The following is a 17,643-nucleotide window of genomic DNA, read 5'->3' as shown; positions in this document are numbered from 1 at the left end:
TTATTATTATTATTGCCACTATTAATATTGTTATTATTTTAATGTAATGGATTTTGCCTTGGATGTTTCAAAAAGCATTCACTTGTTTTTTAAATTATGCTGAGAGCCACTGATGATAATTTGATTTTGTCTGTAATAGTTTTCTCAGGCTGTTAAACATTATATTTCATAAAGAAAAAAAGTTTTGAAAATTCTTTTTTTTTAAAGATTTGTTTATTTATGCATACAAAACCTGGGCTACAGACCAGATGTGGGCGGGCGGGCGTGTTTGGGGGAGTGAGAAGAGTCACCAGAGACAGAGTGGGGAGCAGAACAGGAGGACTGACTGAAATACACTACTGAGGGGTAGCATCTGGCAGGTCAGGAGGGGTCTGCTGTGCCATGTGGGTCACCTACCTGGCTGGGGATCGAACTGGTGCTGCAGTAGCTGTAGATAGCTTCATACTGCTGTGTCTTAAGACCTTGCGCCACCAGGGAGGCTCCAGTTTTTGAAATTCTTAACTTTCTGATATTATTTTGGATTACAAAATCTTGGTGAATCTAAGTATTTTGTATTTAGTGAATCATTCTGCAGCAGCTAACAGACGGGTAGTGTGCAGTTTAAAAATTTATACAAATAGGGCCTCCCCGGTTGCGCAGCGCTTGAGCCCTGGGCTGTGAAGCTGCCCACAGCCTCTGCAGCGCCGGTTCAATCCTGGCTGGCCAGCGAGAATCCCACATGGCACAGCAGACCTCTCCTGCCGCCCGCTGCCCCCCTCACCAGTGTGTTTCATCACTCTGACTGTTCTGCTCTCTGCTCTGGCTCTGGTGTATTCTCTCACCCTCCTGTGCTTCTGACTGTGCCCGGTGCTTGTATAGATAAATAGATAAATCTTTAAAAAAAAAAAATCTGTACAAATGGCGGACAGATGGATGGTTTAAATAATTTAAATGTCTCCTTGAAAATGTTTGTGTGGAGAGCTTGATTTCTAAATTTATACTAAAAAATCATCTAATTAATTAGGAATAATAAATTTCATGTAAATGTAATATATTTATAAAAACTGATATGATTAAGGAGTTTTTTGGATTTTGTTGAACATCAAGTAATAAAACTCAAAGTAGCTTAAATAAGGTGAAATAAAGCAAAATAAACAAAAAAACAAAGGGCCTTAGAAAGGGCTACTCTGGTACCCTGCTGCAGGCATTAATGTGAAAGCATTCAGCTAAATGATTGCTTCCTTTTTGGTCAGGTGTGTACCTTGAATCTTGGGTGTCAGCTTCATATTAGTGTCTTGACTTCTGTGGGTGATGAGTAAAAGGAATTTTTTAAGGAAGATTAGGGGTTGGCCATAGATAGGTTAATTGTGTGGCCAGTTTGGGGCTTTTTTTGTAATGTGTTTCTGTAGGGATGCTAAATAGAAATATTTATAGCTAAATACATACATTATTCTTTTTTTTTTTTTTTTGGTGGGACCCTTGCTGGCGGCCGGAAACGAACCGGCGCTGCAGAGGCTCCGGGCAGCCTTGCAGCCCAGCACTCAACCGTTGTGCCACCAGGGGAGGCCCACTAAATAAATACATTATTCTATGAAAAACTAGTATAGTAACTGAACACATTAGAGAAGTGTTCCTGAGAATGTTAATCATTTTTGATTAGTATTATTGCTGAACCTTTGTTTCTACCTAGTGCCGTACAGAATGAGTTAAATCTTCTATAAAGATTTACATTTATTGAGGCAAAAAAAAATTATTGGGTTCTGAGTGAACATTTAAAAATATTCAAAATAAAAATATACTACAAGTTAAAAAATACCATGGCTTTCTTTACACTAAAGGGGAGAATTATTTCATAAATTCATTTTAGTTGTTGATTTAAAAATTTGGATGATTGTTTACTGATTTATGACATAAAATATATTATCCTATTATTTGTACTTAAAAAAAGTGAGAAAATAGGCTTCTTTAGTAGCTTATGTTACTGCTTTCTAATTCCTTCTGATCAGAACTAAATTAGCATTAGAATCTGTGTCCAATCAGCCATGGGAGGGGTGAAGAAAGATAATGTGGTGAGTAAATTATTTCCTCCCTGAGTTCATTATGTTATAAAGTGAAATAGGTTATCTAGAGCAACATTTTTTTTTTTTAATAGAGGCATTATTTATTTATTTATTTATTTATTTATTTGTTTGTTTGTTTGTTTTGTTTATACACGCACTGGGTACAGTCAGAAGTGCAGGAGGGTGAAAGAATTCACCAGAGCCATAGCAGGGAGCAGAACAGGCAGAAGGAACGAAGTACACTGCTGAGGGGAGCAGCGGGCAGCAGGAGAGGTCTGCGCGCCATGTGGGACCCTCCTCCGGTGACCGGGGAGCAGCCGGGGATTGAACCGGCGCCGCAGAGGCCGTGGGCAGCCTCGCAACCCAGCGCTCTACCGCTGCGCCACCGGGGAGGCCCATAGAGCAACATTTTTTAATAACTTGAACAATTATTAATCTCTCTATATGCAGGAGCAGGCTAATGGTCTATGACTTGAGATTTATACTCTCTAAAATAATTTTGTGCGCTCTGTAAGAAAAGTCATTGGTTACTGAAACCATGAACAGTTTGGGGACTAGGAATATTGACCACTGTGCATCAAAAGTCCTCCTATAACTTTTGACTTCTCTAAAACTTAACTAGTAGCCTGCTATTAACCAGAAGCTTTACTGATGACATAAATAGTTGATAAACACGTATTGTTATATGTATTACGTAATATTTTCTTACAATAAAATCAGTTAGAGGAAAGAAAATGTTATTGAGAAAAATCAAAAGAAAAATATATTTATAGTACTGCACTACTGTATTTAATTATATGTTTACAAGGAAACCCATCTGTAAGCAGACCCATGCTGTGCAAGCCTGTATTGTTTAAGGTTCTACTGTCCTTGGAAACACTAGAATTTGTTGGTAGTTGAGGTGTATCTGTGAGCTGGCAGCGGTTGTTTCCTTTTTCACCAGCTAGATGTAGATCCTGTGCCTCAGGATTTGAGTGGTGATGAGAAAGACATTCTCTTGCTCTGCCTGGGCATGGTCTCCTCTCTGCAAAAATTGATATTTTCTCTACTTTTGACTGTGGGTTAGAGGGGTTCTCTAACAGCAAATACTTTTCTGACTGTGATCTGTAGGGAATAGGTGCTGAGGCTAAAATAGAGTGGCAGCAGAGGAGATCTACTTCTGGGAGAAGATTCATTTGGATAACACTTCTTGGAATGGATAACATTAAAAAGAAATTGAACGGTTTATTCCCTCTGTCTAAATAATTAACAAGAAATGTTACATGCCAATCATTTATGATATCTGTAAATATTTTTAAAATGATTTTAGTAATCAAAAACTTTTAATTCATGACATCATTATATCCTGGATTTATCCCACATCAAATCTAAATTTTTCTACTTTTTCTAAATTTTTGAGTGATTTACAACCTAAAATTTCCCTACCAATATATGCATTTCCTTCACTTCCTTAAAACTTGCTCTTTGAGCTTATTTCTTTCTTTGCCTTATTTCTTTCTTATGAAACATAACTCTTTGCTTATTCTTTCCATGATTTTCCTTAATATTCTACTTCACTAAACCATGAACTCTATATAAAGTACTCTGTTTTGTCAAATATTGAATTTCCAATGTTTAATGCACCAGTTAATATTATTAACTGGTGATCAGTTAATGATATTTATTGAATGAAAGGATGAAAGGCAGAAAGTGTAGATGAGATGGAGAAATTTTGTCCTCTTTCTTACACATTTTTGGACATGCTATCTCTTTTAAGGTCTCCTCATTAAAATTTCTGCTGTCATTATTTTTATTGATTTCTCAAAGAAAGAGTTCAAAATTTAAAATTTACGAACTTCCTTTTTTTCTTGGTTATACAGTTTCAAGTATATTGTTTCAGTTTGGTATACGCTCCTTGATGACATGAAGGATCATGTATCTCTATTATTTTATAGAAAATTGTACATTTTTCTTTATTGACCAAGCAGTTACCTTCATAGCAGCCTCTGTGCAGACTGCTGACATAAATCATACAATACTTTGTGTAGAATTCAGAAGATGTTTGTTTAATAAGCTTTGATAAAATGTGTGAAACAACATAAAACATTGGTCACCCAGTTGTCACATACTGAAGAAAATATTTTCTAATGATCTGTTTGTTAATTTTCCTCTATGTTTTCTTCAGGAAAAGAAACAGAAAAGGCCAAGGAACGTTATGATAAAGCCACGACGAAACTACATATGTTGCATAATCAGTATGTGTTGGCATTGAAAGGGGCACAACTTCATCAGAATCAGTATTATGATTCCACACTTCCCTTGCTTTTGGACTCCCTGCAGAAGATGCAAGAAGAAATGATCAATGCACTGTAAGATATATTTCCTGTTGGACATAAACCCCTTTATAAAATGACTTTAATACTATTTTGACTACTTAAACTTTTACATAAAAGTTATATTTCACAAGCTGCATTATTAAGTTAGCATAAGGATCTTTATAATTAGTTATTTTATATCTAACATTAAAAAAATGCAGGCATGAGAGATCATTGAAATTGGATCCTATGTTGCAAGTAGTTCTTCATGTAACATTAGGAGATTCCTCTCTTCATTTGTCTTAAAGGTAAATATGTACATTGTGTCTTTATGATGGCTATCTAGCTAGACCCATTTACATTAGTGTCATTCAGTGCTTTCACTTATGACATATAAACTTAGAAATATTTACTAAACTTTATTGAATTATACTGCCTTCCCCTTTTCCTTAAATTGTATCTGTCAGGTGATTTCTGTAATCATTCCAAATTATTCTATTAAAATTTACTACAAAGTCAGTATTGCCTGAGCAGTATAAACCTATTTATTGTTACCCAAACAGTATTTTGCTATTTAAAATAAAGTCATTGAAGGATGCTTTGTAATACAGGAGATTTTGTAATGTTGCTTATTTTTGAGTGATTTAGAAATGAAAAACAAACCCATGTCTTATATTATTTTGGGCATATGCAGGGTTAAGCTTGTCTGTACACACTCATTGAGGCCACTAATGAGTAATGTTAGGTTTTTACAGAATTCCATAGCATTCTTAAATTAGACCAAGAGATTGGGAATTTGAGGAAGTGGTAGACTCTGGACAAGAAGCTGTGTTATGGAATCCAAAAATTTCTGTCATACTGTTTAAAAATACAAAGGGATCAGTATTGACCTCACATTTCATACATGTCAAATATACATTTGAAAAGGGAATGCCTTATTCTAGCTATTTTTTTAATTATTATATTAAATGTAAATTGTTGAGGTCTCCATGGTGGTGCTGTCAAATGTAAATTGTTAACCTGTACATTTGTATAATACCTTCACTTGACTATCCAGGTACATGAAATAAGGTGGCTTATGAATCCTTTTTATGCCTACTTCTCTTGGTATGCCTTAAATATGTTGTAATATTTTTTTGTTTATTTTCAGAAAAGGTATATTTGAGGAATACAGCCAGATAACCAGTCTTGTTACAGAGGAAATAGTGAATGTCCATAAAGAAATTCAAATGTCGGTTGAACAGATAGACCCTAGCACAGAATATAGTAATTTCATAGATGTTCACAGGTATGTATAATATTTTTATTCTCCACTTTATGACAGTATGAGTTTTTTTCTTGCCATTTAGTATTTAGCCAAATTAAAATGAGAAATATTTAAGAGCTTGTTAGGACATAGGATATTTCAAATTTGTTTGTTTGCTTTTAATTATTTTCAAAGATGATAGCTGTTTAAATTGTGTATGATCTTGAAAGATTGTTTAGTTGCTATTTTGTTGTTTAAGTCCATATTTAAGCCATGGAATGATATCTTCTTTTTAACATTTATATAATAATAATAATACTATAACTTTACAAGTATATTAAATGTTGTGTGATATACCAATTACTTTTTTATACATGCATCATCTTATTTTATTACAATTGTGACAGGAGAAAAATTGCTAATATCAACATTCTACAAATGAGGAAACTAAGGCTTAAGCTACATGAGTAGATTTTTGTTGCTTGGAGCTTGATTTATTCTATTTGTGTTTACTTTGTTAATGTAATTTTGGATACAAAAAATATTCTCACTTTGGTGTGTACTATGATGCATAATAATAGTATGTTCATATTGATCAAAATTATTTGTCATACTTTACTAGAACAACAGCTGTTAAAGAGCAAGAAATTGAGTTTGATTGTTCCTTACTAGAAGAAAATGAAAATCTTCAGGCAAATGAAATCATGTGGAATAACTTAACAGCAGAAGGTTTACAAGTAATGTAAGTATTTAGAAATAATTTTTCTTGAGTATTGTATATGTTTTATCATCTGACCTTTTGGAAATGTACCTCAAATCATTTATCCAAAAGTACTTTTCTAATATAATTAAACAATGTTTTGTATTGTTTGATAACATTGTAGTGTCACACATATCTAAATAATAAGATCCTGGACTGGCTCTTGAAAGCAGTTTAGTATCTTTAAAGATATCCACATGGGATTGAAGGAAATAAAAAATTATTTGTTGAATCGCCTATTCAGATGAAGGATCTCAATCATGTTACATTGAGTATTGAAGGAACTCAATCATGTTACATTGAATATTGATGAGAATTTGAGGCATGGGAGTGCCCAGCATTAGTGAGTTTTTCCTCGAAGCCATGTTAAGATTATTAAGGCTGCCCCCAAGATTTTGAAACCTCCACAGCAATCTTTTTGTCTTTACTTATAATGCTACACTGTCAGCTAGCTTCTGCCATCGATTCTCGCTCTAGATTTTTTTTTTATCTCTAAGGGACAATTGGCAATGTTTGGAGAACATTTTTGCGATCATTTTGGAAGGTGCTTACTGATTTCCTGTAAGCAGAGGACATGAATACTGCTAAATATCCTACAGTATACAGGACAGTCATCTATAAGAAAGAGAAGAAAATATCAAAAGGGTGTATCACTTACTCAGTGACAAATACTATTTCTTGATTCTTGTGCTGCTTAGTGAAGAAATACTATAAAGATTGAGTTTTTGCTATCATTTGCTCCCAAATAATTTATTCATTCAAATATATTTGCTGTATTTAAGGTTGCAAGGGTTAATAGCTTCAGGGAGGGCCTCCCCTGGTGGCACAGGTGGTTGAGCACAGTGCTGTGAAGCTGTCCAAAGGCTCTGCAGTGCTGGTTCCATCCCAGTTGGCTGGCGAGGGTCCCACATGGTGTGGTAGAACCATTCTGTCTCACCCGCTGCTCCCCTCAGCAGTGTATTTCATCAGTCTGCCTGTTCTATTCCCCGGCTCTGTCTCTGGTGAATCCTTTCACCCTCCCACGCATCTGGCCTGTACCCCAGTTGTATAAATAAATAAATCTTTAAAAAAAATAGCTTCAGGGAATTTACACTAAAATTAATCAGGTAATTTTAATATGCACCAAGAATGAATGAGCATATAGATATTGGAATATAATATGGTTAAATTGAAAATAGCTATACCTGTTATATGTAATGGAAAGCAGGAGAGTTTTGTGATCAAAGAATTTGTTACATTGCTTTTTTAGGGTGTAATGAGAGCAAAACAAGTTATGCTCACAAATCATTATTTCTTAATTCAGGTGGTGAAGCAATGAACAAGAATGTAATAAATAAAAGAATAAATCTTTGATAATATGATAGGAAATTTAATTGCTTACCTCTTACTGAGGCAAAACGTTAACTACATTTACTGATCAGTGTTTGTATTTAAAATGTGAGTTTAAGTGTGGGTGTTCCTTAAGAAATGTATTTCAAGAATGAGTTATTCAATGTGTCTGTTGGTGCTGTTACGATTAGGTAACTTCATTAAAACCTATATATATTTTTATGTAATGCAAGAAGAAATTTACTGTCTTTACCATAATTAGTGCTTTATAGTTAAACATCTTTTTCTACCCTGAAGCATTAATCATGTATTGTTAATTTTATTGAAATACTATGTTCAATAGATGTGATTAAGACATTGAGCAGGGCCTCCCCGGTGGTGCAGCGGTTGAGCACTAGGTTGCGAAGCTGCCCGCAGCCTCTGCAGTGCCGGTTCGATCCCTGGCTGCTCCCCGGCCACCGGAGGAGGGTCCCACATGGCGCGCAGACCTCTCCTGCCGCCTGCTGCTCCCCTCAGCAGTGTACTTCGGTCCTTCTGCCTACTCTGCTCCCCACTCTGGCTCTGGTGAATTCTCTCACCCTCCTGCGCGCTTCTGACTGTACCCAGTGCATGTATAAACAAAACAAACACATAAATAAATAAATAAAACATGCCTCTTAAAAAAAAAAAAGACATTGAGCAGATCATTCTTGTAAAAATGAATATAATGATCAATAAACCTGAAACAATTCAACAGATACAAATTTTAGAAAAAGGAAGCTATTTTACCTACTAGTATTGCAAAGATTAAATAATTTGACAGTACTCAGTGTTGCATACAGTATGGAGAAATAAGCGGCTCTAAGAGGCTTATAAGAAACTTAAGATTGCAGCATGTGCACATGTTAAGATGTGAAGCTGTACTCCCCAAATTATATATTATGTAAATGAGTGGTAAATCAATAAAACTTGATTAAAAATGTAAAACATCAATTGGAGTAACTTTTGGAGTACGGTTTGACAAAGTTTATTAAAATTGACCTTGCAGGGCCTCCCCGGTGGTGCAGCAGTTGAGCGCTGGGTTGCGAAGCTGCCCGTAGCCTCTCTTGCGCCAGTTCGATCCCTGGCTGCTCCCCGGCCACCGGAGGAGGGTCCCACATGGCTCGCAGACCTCTCCTCCCGTCCACTGCTCCCCTCAGCAGTGTACTTCGGTCCTTCTGCCTGTTCTGCTCCCTGCTCTGACTCTGGTGAATTCTCCCACCCTCCCGTGCTTCTGACTGTACCGAGTGCTTGCATAAATAAAGGAATGAATGAATGAATGAATGAATGAGTGAATGAATCAATAAATAAATCTTTAAGAAAAAAAAATTGACCTTGCACATAACCTTGACATATAACTCTACATCTAGGACCTTAACCTACAAGTGTGTGGAGATATATATACAAGTATTATATGGTTTGTTCTCTGTGCCTGAATCCTCACAATGCTGTTTATTACCTCTGAGAAACTAGACACATTATTTGTTTTATGCCTCGTTTTTCTCAAATATGAAATGGTAAGAACAATGGCACCTACCTCATAGTCATTGTGAAGATTGCATATGTAACTAAATATAGATTACTTAGCATTGTCCCTCACAAATATTAAGTTCTATATATTGGTTTTTGTTGTTATTTTCTTGTTATTGCTTGGGGAGTTTTTATTCACTAAGGATGCTAAGTGTGATGCTTAGGATTCTCAGTTGTCTGTGGAAATAATTGAGATTTGAAAAATTTTGTTATTTCCAAAGTAGGAAAAGAAAATTAAGTTACAGGGTAAAATATCATGCCACTTTCATTAATTGTTAAATTCGCACACACAAAATTCAGTATAGTCAAAAATTTTTCAGATTTTAAGACAATTTGTGGATTTAATTTCCTTTAATATCTGCATATTAATGAGTATTTGAGAAATTATATATATATTTTAATTGGATAGAGACCAACATCTGTAAAAGTCTCAGAACTTTCCCTTTGTTTTGGCTAACAATGGAAACACTCTAAATATTTATCACTAAAGGGTTGGTTAAGTGAAATACAGTATTTCCACACTATATCCACAATTTTTCCATGGTTTGGACAGGAGAAGGTGTTAGGAAAATAATTATGTATATGCTTGCATTGAAATGTCTCCATGGAAGTGTATGATAAAGAGAAAATCAAGTTAAACAATGATATTAATTGATTGAGTCTATTAATAGAAACAGTGTATGTGTGTATGTGTGTCACATCTTGGAATCTGGATGAATGGGTGGGGTAAACAGGACCAATATTTATAATAATGTTAAATAAATGTGGTTTTACTTATCACCTCTTTTCAGTTCTATTGTTAGCTTGACTTGCTCCAAGATATTTATTTCTCCTCCATTGCATCATTTCCTCATGCTTTCGCTAAATGTTTGTTCCCAAATCACATTGCTTTATATGGTTTCAAAATAGAATATTCTCAGTAAGTCTATTTGAAAATGATTATTTTTTTATGGCCTGCCCTCTATATTTTTCCTTAACCCATCTAAGAGATCTAATGCTTTACTTAATGGTATTAAGGACAACTTGAGGAATATATTTCTATTTCTTTTGCAATTATTTGTTTGTTTAAATGATCTGCAACAATATCCCTTGTGAAAGATTACACCAGTTTGGAAATGAGATTCATTCATTTTTAACTCCTCTAAATAGGAGTCATGCTGGCAATCTGCCAGAAAGCTGATTAGTAGTGACTAAGAAACAAAGAGAAAACTAGACTGCATTCTTCTTTGACTTTTGAAAATTCCTGGCTTGGTATGTTGCAAATAATTAATTAATGTCTTTGTTAAATGAGTGGGTTAATGAAGATAGTTTTATGTAGATATTTTAGGGACTTTCTGAACAGCAGCTCTCATCCCCACTTTCATGTTAGGCATTACTTAGGGAGCTTTAAAAATGCTGATTTCTAGGACCCACCCCAAAACAATTACATCAGACTTTCTAAGAGTACTATCAAGGCACTGGAATATTTGATAACTTTGTAGATCATTTTAAAGTGCACATGATATTGAAAAGCTCAGTTATAGTCCACCTAAATTTTTTATAAATACATGTATGTTAATTTCTAGGAGGAGGGCCCATGAACATTTTCAGAGCACTGAAAAAAAGATAACTTTTTATATGTAACATAAAAGTGTCCTTTTCATTAGTAAAAGCTTGTAAACCAAATAATTTATATTCTTGGTTTCTGTTTATTGTATTATGTAGAGTTTTCTAAAATGTAAGAAGTAATGAGATTATTACACAACTCATATTTATATATGCCAAACTAGATTATACTTTGCAGCTGCCTCACCACTTTTCAGGCTTGATGGAAATCCAATGATACATAATAAATGAGAAAGTATTGCATTTACTCATCTAAATATGTGACACAACACAGTTTTTTTTATCATTCTCATTATTTATCAACTAAGTATATTTATAAAGGCATTTCTGTAGAGAAAAGTTAACTCATTTGTAGGATTATTTCCTATTTATAGAAAATTCTGTTATGTGATAGATCATGATGTGGTAAAGTGCTATTTCTCAATCTCTGATAATGTCTAGCACTGAACACCTGAGATTGTGCACTTCCTGCCACGTCTCTATTTAGTTGGCATTACCTTTTGATTTGAATATGAGTTGTTTCATTTGTCTATTATATACTTCCTCTCTCTTGCCCCTCTAGTAGCCTTCCCTTATTTATTTTTCTTAACTTTCTTCTTTGCCAAATGCTGGAAGAAATGCTTTATTGATCTTTAAATATCAGTTTATTAAAAATACACATGCAAATACTTTTCATGTAATCACTATTTGGGACTCAGTAATTTTTGTTCATCAAAATGTTTTGAAAAAGTCAAATCATTAAATTTCAAACATTAGTATTGTTATATGAGTTTTGGCATTTTGGATAACTGAGGCTTCCATTTGTAACCTATTGCAAACTTAAAAAAGGTTAAATGGAGTTCTGAATCACTACATTAGTAGTTTCAGTGAGGCAACTTACAGATGATAGCAGGTAATCCCCAAATAAAGTGAACATTGACATGTCTGCCAAAAGAGGAATTTTGGTTAAATCTGATAAAATCGTAAAGAATTGAGGTCCTGTTTAGCTCTTTTGTTTACTCAGTTTTCTCAGTTCAAGTTATGTGTATTTATAAGTTATTTCTGCCTATCAATAGGAAATGCATTTGAATTTGAGAGACTATAAAATACCTATTCTTGTATTCTTAAAAAAACCCAACCTCAGCCCTCATGTTTCCTTGTACATTAAAAAAAACTTAGTGAGAATGTGCTTAGTTTTCAGAATGGAGTATAAATAGGATCTCCTATTTGTTGCATCAGCAACACCACAATGTCAAAGAAACAGGAGTTGTGGAGCAGACTGTTCATTGCAGGATGCTGCCCAATGAGCAAAATACTGGCCTTTTTCTTGATAGAATAATCATACAGCATCAATTATCTGGGGTAGGAGAACAAAGAGACGGAATTGGTGAAAACTGAAAATGTGCTTATGCCATCTAGGGCTTCAGGGGTGGTGAGTCTGCTGACCAGGTATTTTTTATCTGATCAATGACCCGGTATTGTAATGGAAACCATACCCTAGACCTCCACCCCTGGTTCCAGTCCTATCAACAAAGTGCCCTGTCCCACTGATCAGTCTTAGGGTAAAAAGTCACACATCAGTCAATAGTGCCTGAGTTGTTTTCAGTCATACCTCCTGATGTATACCCATCACCCCAGGGCAATCAAGAATCCTGCTCTTGTTTAACTTAAAAGGAACCTTGTAGGGTCTGGCATGCTACTGTCTTTTAGGTCTGATAACTGATCAGCCAGGCTGTTCTGACCTTGTATTGGAATGCAGAACTACACATAACAAAATGGCAGCCAAGGAAGCCATTTAAGTCTAGCAGACCCACACTAATCGAAGAATAGTAATTGTCTATGTAGAAAAGTGACTCTTTTGTATTTTCATAGGGCATGAGTTAGCAAGCTACAGCCTATGGCCATAGTCTAGCTTGTCATCATTTTTGTGCAGTCTTTAAGCCAAGAAGTTCGCATTTTTTAATGGTCAAAAAAAAAAATGAAAGAGAATTTTATTTTTGATGCATGGAAATTATATAAAATTCAAGTGTACATATATGAATACATAAAGTTTTATTTGAACATAGCCACTTTCATTCCTTTACCTGTTGTTATTGGTTGCTTTCCTGTACAATGGTAGAGTTGAGCATTTGTGACAGATCATCTGTGGCATTGTCATCATGTCACACTGCTATTTGCTTACTGTAGATCACTGCAACACAGCGATAGAGCAAAAGCATTTTGAGTGTCACACATATTACTGTACTACAGCATTATATTTAGTGTTTTATTATTATCCATTTCTATCATTTCAAAATGAGAATAGAAGTGGGATTTTGCAATGTTGCAGTGTTAAGGCACCACAGAGTGTGGATTATTTTATTATCAAATTTGATGGCAAAGCATTGTGTTATTATGCAATCCCACTGTCACTCTGTTAAAACAATATATGTTGACCAGAGGGAACACACTTCCCATTATTATCAACTTATGGAAGAACACTAATTAGAAAAATCAGAAAATTTAAAATGAAATGCCTTAACATAGCTGAAATTTTTCAGAAAAATAAGAAATGCAAATGAGGATACAACTAGAATGAGTTTCTGGCTGACTCATTTGTTAGCAAATCAAGGAAAGCCAGTTATCAGTGATGAATTAATTAGTTTTGTATTGCAGTATTTGAAGAAATATGTCCAGAGAATTAGTCTTACGACAGTCTTTCAGTGAGAACATTTGTTTGAGAAGTTGTGGACATTAGGAACTATGTCATTAGTTAATTAAAAATAATAATAAAACAAATGATTTCAGTAAGTTGTCCTGGCTCTTCATGAGTTGCAGGTGTTATCAAAACTGCTCAATTGTTTATTTAAGGGGTCAATATTGAGTTTAAGGTGACTGTAGAATTACTCTTTACAAATAGCCTGTATAGAACAACCACATATAAGAATGTTTCCAAAGCAGCTGAGAAATCTCTAATCCAAGATAAACTGAAGTGGAATCTGATAAAATGTGTTATAGCTGATAATGTTCAAAATATTTGTGGATCAAGAAAAGCCTTACCTGGATAAATTTACAAAATTTGTGAAAATGTTAGGTGTCTAAACCTATGGTTATTCACTGTATTCATCAGCAGGTATTTTGTGGAGAATATTTAAATCTAATTACATGTGATTGTACTAATGATGTAAAGAGAGAACTTTTTTTTGCTCTTGTAAACTTGACCGTCACTGATTCCATGAATTTTTGTAAGGAATTGAAATTGAATATCCTGATTTGCCTTTCATATAAGGCATTGGTGATTTGGAAGTGGTAAACTTTCATTTTGTTTATTTATTTATTTTTTTGTGCTCAGAGTCAGGATTGACATTTTTCATAATAATCACAATTTCTTTCAACCTCCGAATTCCAAAAGCTTTTTGAAAATTATCTTCTGAAGACTTGATATAATATAGTGCTAATACTCAGAGCTTATATTGCATTACACTAATTTTGATGACATCTAATGTATTTGAATCTCAGGTAATGTCAGGCTGTATTATATATACTTCCTTTGTTTTCAAGTGCTAAAATATGAAGACCATTCCCACCAAATTTGTAGCTGATGCATTTTCTGAGCTGAAAATATATTTCCAACAGTGTTTTTGACCTTGATGCAAATGTTTCTACATTTCAAAATCCATTTGTCAATTGAATAGTTCCTACGTTCCTTCCAATTAGAATGAGTCTGCAATGTAATGACATGCTAAAAAGTATGCAATATAATTTTATAAATGCCTGCTAAATAATAAATATACTCAAAATCATAGGCTAGTGGAAATATTATTTGACAGCACTCATCTATTTGAGGGCATTTTTAAGGATGAAATACATAAAATGCCATTGTATATCTGCATTAACAAGTGAGCATTTACAGTTAATTTTTGTTAAGTAGTAACAATGTACTCCATTGGTAACAAAGAAATACAAGCAGATGATCATTTTTCATGGCACTAAGATACTTCATATTGCCAAAATGTTAAAGTTCTTGGAATTGCTATTATTGTGAAAGGAAAAATATTTTATTATAGAGTAAATTCTCTTTTTAATTTAATATGATTACAAAATTCCTTTATTTTTTTCCTTAATTGGGAATAATGTATAGATAGAAATATAATCTGTTCTTGAGTTTTATTTAAAATATATTCAGGCCTACGTCTGCCTTGGGAGAAACATTATTTTTTGAATCAAATTATAAATAAAATATTACTTATAGGACCTCCCCGGTGGCGCAGCGGTTGAGCTCTGGGTTGCGAAGCTGCCCGCGGCCTCTGCGGCGCCTGTTCGATCCCCGGCTGCTCCCCGGCCACCAGAGGAGGGTCCCACATGGCGCGCAGACCTCTCCTGCCACCCGCTGCTCCCCTCAGCAGTGTACTTTGGTCCTTCTGCCTGCTCTGCTCCCTGCTGGCTCTGGTGAATTCTCTCACCCTCCCGTGCTTCTGACTGTACCCAGTGCATGTATAAACAAACAAAACAAACAAACAAACAAACAAACAAATAAATAAAATATGCCTCTATTTAAAAAAAAATATTACTTATAAAAAAGTAAAAGATGGGGCCTCCCCGGTGGCGCAGCGGTTGAGCGCTGGGTTGCGAAGCTGCCCGCGGCCTCTGCGGCGCCGGTTCGATCCCCGGCTGCTCCCCGGCCACTGGAGGAGGGTCCCACTTGGCGCGCAGACCTCTCCTGCCGCCCGCTGCTCCCCTCAGCAGTGTACTTCGGTCCTTCTGCCTGCTCTGCTCCCCGCTCTGACTCTGGTGAATTCTCTCACCCTCCCGCGCTTCTGACTGTACCCAGTGCATGTATAAACAAAACAAACAAACAAACCAGCAAACAAATAAATAAAGCATGCCTCTATAAAAAAAAAAAAAGTAAAAGATGAAATTTAAAGTTACTTTTCAGAATAACATTTCTCATGAAACTAATAAAAGTGGTTAATATTATCATGTTATATTTATTTATTTATTTTTAAAGATTTATTTATTTATTTTTATACAAGAACCGGAGTACAGGCCAGATGCGAGGGAGGGTGAGAGGATTCACCAGAGACAGAGCGGGGAACAGAACAGGCAGACTACAGAAGTACACTGCTGAGGGGAGCAGTGTGTGAGACAGGAGAGGTCTACTTCGCCATGTGGGATGCTCGCTGGCCTGCCGGAATAGAACCTGTGCTGCAGAGGCTGTGGACAGCTTCATAGTGCGGAGCTCAACCGCCTGCGCCACCAGGGAGGTCCTATCATGTTATATTTAAAGCAAACATGCTATGCTTTCAAATATGTACTAAGAACTTTAAATATATGCATCATAGTCACAGGAATTCTTTAACACTCTTAAGTGTTAAATTTATTTACATTTATTAGAGGAGGTAATGGAAGTTAAGAAAAATAACTATTGGATGTCTGGCTCTAGAACTGTTTTTTGTTATAATAGAATAACAGACTCCATGAAATACAGTAGAACTATAAACTTGTAAACACAAATACTTCTTTTACTCTTCGATGGTAAGGTATAGTGCTTAGCTTTATGATAGGAGTTAGTCCTGAATTCAACACTCATACAGAGAACTAATGCTTCCCTCACTGTGTCACTCTAGTAATGGTTTTATATGTCTGTTAAACTCTAGAATTCTTTGATGGATGAAAGATATGTTCCCTGATTGAATTTTATCTTTGGTTTCACTTCAGAGATAATTCAGAATGATAAAAATCTGGAGTCTTGGTAGTTATTAAGGAATTGTAGAAAAGGTTTAATGTGTGGAACTCTAGTGAGATAAAAACAGGGCATAGGAAAGTGAGTTGAGAACATACTATCTGCAAGATACTGTGCTAAGTGGAAGCAATATGATGAGTTTACCATGGTGCCTGCGTCTTACAGTTTGGACAGAAAAGGAAAAGAACAGAAGAGAGGAAGGTAACTGAGGGAAAAACACTATCAATTCAGCTTTAATGTAACATGCCAAGGCAGTGGTGAGAAACTGGCCTTTCCTCTGTTACTTCCAGTTTGGGGTGACAGAAAGTAGTTGGAACAAATTCTAGGTAGGGTCCTGTGTTTTAGACTTTTAAGAGGATTATAGGAGATTACATATAAAGCAGAGTTTTAAAACAACACAGCTTTATGTGTATTTGCTTAATTCTTTATAATTATTTAATAACTTAAACCAGAAGCTGAAATATAGTTTTCTTGAGAATGATCTCTAATCCTATTTATTATTTCTTTTCTGCTAAAATTGTATTTTTTTCACTGAGGTAACAATGTTCTATAATATTATATATGATTCAGAGGTATAGGTTCATATCTTCTCATATGTATGTTAGCACACCACACCCACTCCCCAGGTACCCAAAGTCCTTCACCATAGTAAAGTTTATTGGACCCCTTCCCACTTTAATCTCCACCATTCCATTCCTCCTTTGGCATCCTCAATTTTACAGTCAGATTTCTAGGGTTTGTTTTGGTTTTGTTTTGTTTAAACCTTAGTTTTATTTCTCTATTTTCTATATGGTATTTTCTTTCTCCTGAATTATTTCCCTTAGCATAATCACCTCTAGTTCCATTCATATTGTTGCAAATGTTAAGAGTTCATCATTTTTTAAAAGATTTATTTATTTATGCATACAAGAACTGGAGTGCAGACCAGAGGTTGCTGGGGGTGAGAGGATTCACCAGAGATAAAGTGTGGAGCAGAACAGGCAGATCTACTGAAATCTGAAATACACTGGTGAGGGAAAGACAGGAGAGGTCTGCTGTGCCACATGGGTTGCTCCTGGCCGGCAGGGGATGGAACTCATGCTGCAGTGGCTGGAGATAAATTGATAGTGCTGTCTATAACT

General features: G+C 35.2%; 1 protein-coding gene across 10 annotated transcripts in view; it reads left to right on the top strand.

Moving 5' to 3' along the window:
* FER (FER tyrosine kinase) overlaps positions 1-17,643 on the top strand; it is a 484,685-nt gene that overhangs the window by 104,229 nt on the left and 362,813 nt on the right. For all 10 annotated transcript variants that reach the window (XM_054688073.1, XM_054688071.1, XM_054688072.1 and 7 more), the window contains 3 exons: positions 4,204-4,387; positions 5,484-5,621; positions 6,202-6,321. In XM_054688073.1, the coding sequence (XP_054544048.1) occupies positions 4,204-4,387; positions 5,484-5,621; positions 6,202-6,321 (442 nt within the window). The remainder of the gene's footprint in view (positions 1-4,203; positions 4,388-5,483; positions 5,622-6,201; positions 6,322-17,643) is intronic.

This window comes from Talpa occidentalis, unplaced genomic scaffold (genome assembly GCF_014898055.3).
Source record: "Talpa occidentalis isolate TD23 unplaced genomic scaffold, MPIMG_talOcc4v2.1 talOcc4.6, whole genome shotgun sequence".
Taxonomy (NCBI): Eukaryota; Metazoa; Chordata; class Mammalia; order Eulipotyphla; family Talpidae; genus Talpa; species Talpa occidentalis.
This window is presented reverse-complemented; position numbering and strand designations above follow the sequence as displayed.